The 1,817-nt window shown below is 37.5% G+C and overlaps 1 protein-coding gene across 1 annotated transcript; it reads right to left on the bottom strand.

The window, feature by feature from the left end:
• LOC132562325 (uncharacterized) lies at positions 1-591 on the bottom strand. The gene has a single exon (XM_060227099.1). The coding sequence runs from the start codon at positions 589-591 to the stop codon at positions 1-3; it is 591 nt and encodes a 196-aa protein (XP_060083082.1).
• Positions 592-1,817: the final 1,226 nt, after the last annotated feature.

Here is a 1,817-nt window from a genome sequence, read left to right as displayed (position 1 = left end):
TTAAGCTTTCTTCTCTATTTTCGATAAATCGTAATAAAATTGAATTGCATCTGTATTGCCATGCCCCTTCAGGTTTCCCGCGTTAGGAATGCGACCAATCTCTGTGAAACCCATGCTTCGCCACAACCCTACGGCTGCTTCATTTGTTACAAACACCAGATTGAATAGTGACGCTTGGTAACCAAGATCGCGAGCAACCTGTAGATAGTGTCGGGCAATGAATTTCCCGATTCCTAATCTGCGAGCCGATTTCTTAACGGCAAAACCGCCATTACATATATGTGAACATCGGTCTGGAAAATTAGGTTTCACGTAAAAACTTGCTAATACCTCTGAGGAATTTACGTCACGGCACACAAATACATCGTGTGACGCGAAGAATCCCCGGAAATCCTCAACGTCAGAAAGGTTTTCCTGTGGATAAGAATCGCCCTCCTCGTTCACAATGTACTTTACTATGGAATGGACCTGCTCCTCATCTTCGTCTTTGTACCAATCCAAAATAACTTTCCTTCCGTCCTTGAGATGCCCTTCAACTGGAATGTAGGGCAAAATAACGTCGGATTTCTTTCTTTTTACTACGACCGCCATGTTATCAGGACTGTACCTGTATATGAAAATAAACCAATCTATGATAAAACATTACAAAAATAATATTGTAACGTAATGCATAATGTCATATAGTGTTAAAATGCATAACTTCGAAGTACTACATACCTTGTAATTCGTTAAAAAGAACGCCTGGTAAACAGGTGTGACGTCATACCAAAGGAGCAACATTTCTAGTATGACTTACGTCAAGTTAGTTTCAACTCCATCTTTTAATCTCTCAGTCAAGATATTCTACAGTTTGGGATGTACAAGCGCATTATAAGTGATTATATCATATTAACGATATCAGATTACTCAAGTCCTCAATTTCCGTGACGGTGAAACAATGTAGAAGAATAGAAAGATACTTGCACTGACATGTCGGCATAGTAGACAACAAGAAACCGGGAACAGCTGTATAATTTCAATTTACAAATAGTTAAAATTCTTGTAGCAAAAGAATATTTACAAGAAAATAACAACAAAAAAAAAAAAAATGTCAACATAACCAAAAACCAAACTCAAAGTCCATATAACTAGGGCAAAATATGAACAAAAGAAAGATTTACACGAAGACCCTGTAAAAGTTCAAGGAGAGTGAGACCATGTGTTCCGGAAGAGAAAGCGTCTTCTGCTTCATCTACCCACAATATAAACCTTGGTCAATCCAATTTAGTATAAAACGACGGGACCAACAGGCAAACCAACAAGCAGTAAAAACGTCAAGCTGCATATGACACGAAGAAATATAATATTTCTCAATGAGATCGCTTTGGCGATCATAAAACCTCCTCATAATTCTCATCAACCGGTATTCTTTCAAGCCCTGTGCTATGAGTTTGTCCGTTAGTTGACGATTTCTTCCACGAAAATCGTGATCATGGGAACAGGCCCTTGAATACCGAATCAACTGCGACATATAAGTACCATAGATTGGGAATGCAAACATCAAATCATCCACACAAATTACATTTAAACGTCCGTGTATCCGGTATGTTTTTATAGTGCCGGGCAAACTCTGAAATGGCTGGGACACATAATGTTGATTCCGGATTTAATTACAGTCACTTGATTTTTCCCAAAGCAATGGTTTTTAACACTGAGAATAATATTAAGAAAGCAATAATAATAATACAGTATTAATTATAATATGAAGAAAGTTTATAACTAAACTATACTGGAAAGCGGCGTTGTTGTGATGCGACGTGTTTCACATTTTTTCTTAT

The sequence above is a fragment of the Ylistrum balloti genome, unplaced genomic scaffold (genome assembly GCF_031769215.1).
Source record: "Ylistrum balloti isolate Yb309-2 unplaced genomic scaffold, AGI_CSIRO_Ybal_v1 Utg369570, whole genome shotgun sequence".
Lineage (NCBI taxonomy): Eukaryota > Metazoa > Mollusca > Bivalvia > Pectinida > Pectinidae > Ylistrum > Ylistrum balloti.
This window is presented reverse-complemented; position numbering and strand designations above follow the sequence as displayed.

Bases quoted from the DNA above. Each gene is read 5' to 3' on its own strand.
- LOC132562325 (XM_060227099.1), bottom strand. From the start codon at position 591: ATGGCGGTCGTAGTAAAAAGAAAGAAATCCGACGTTATTTTGCCCTAC.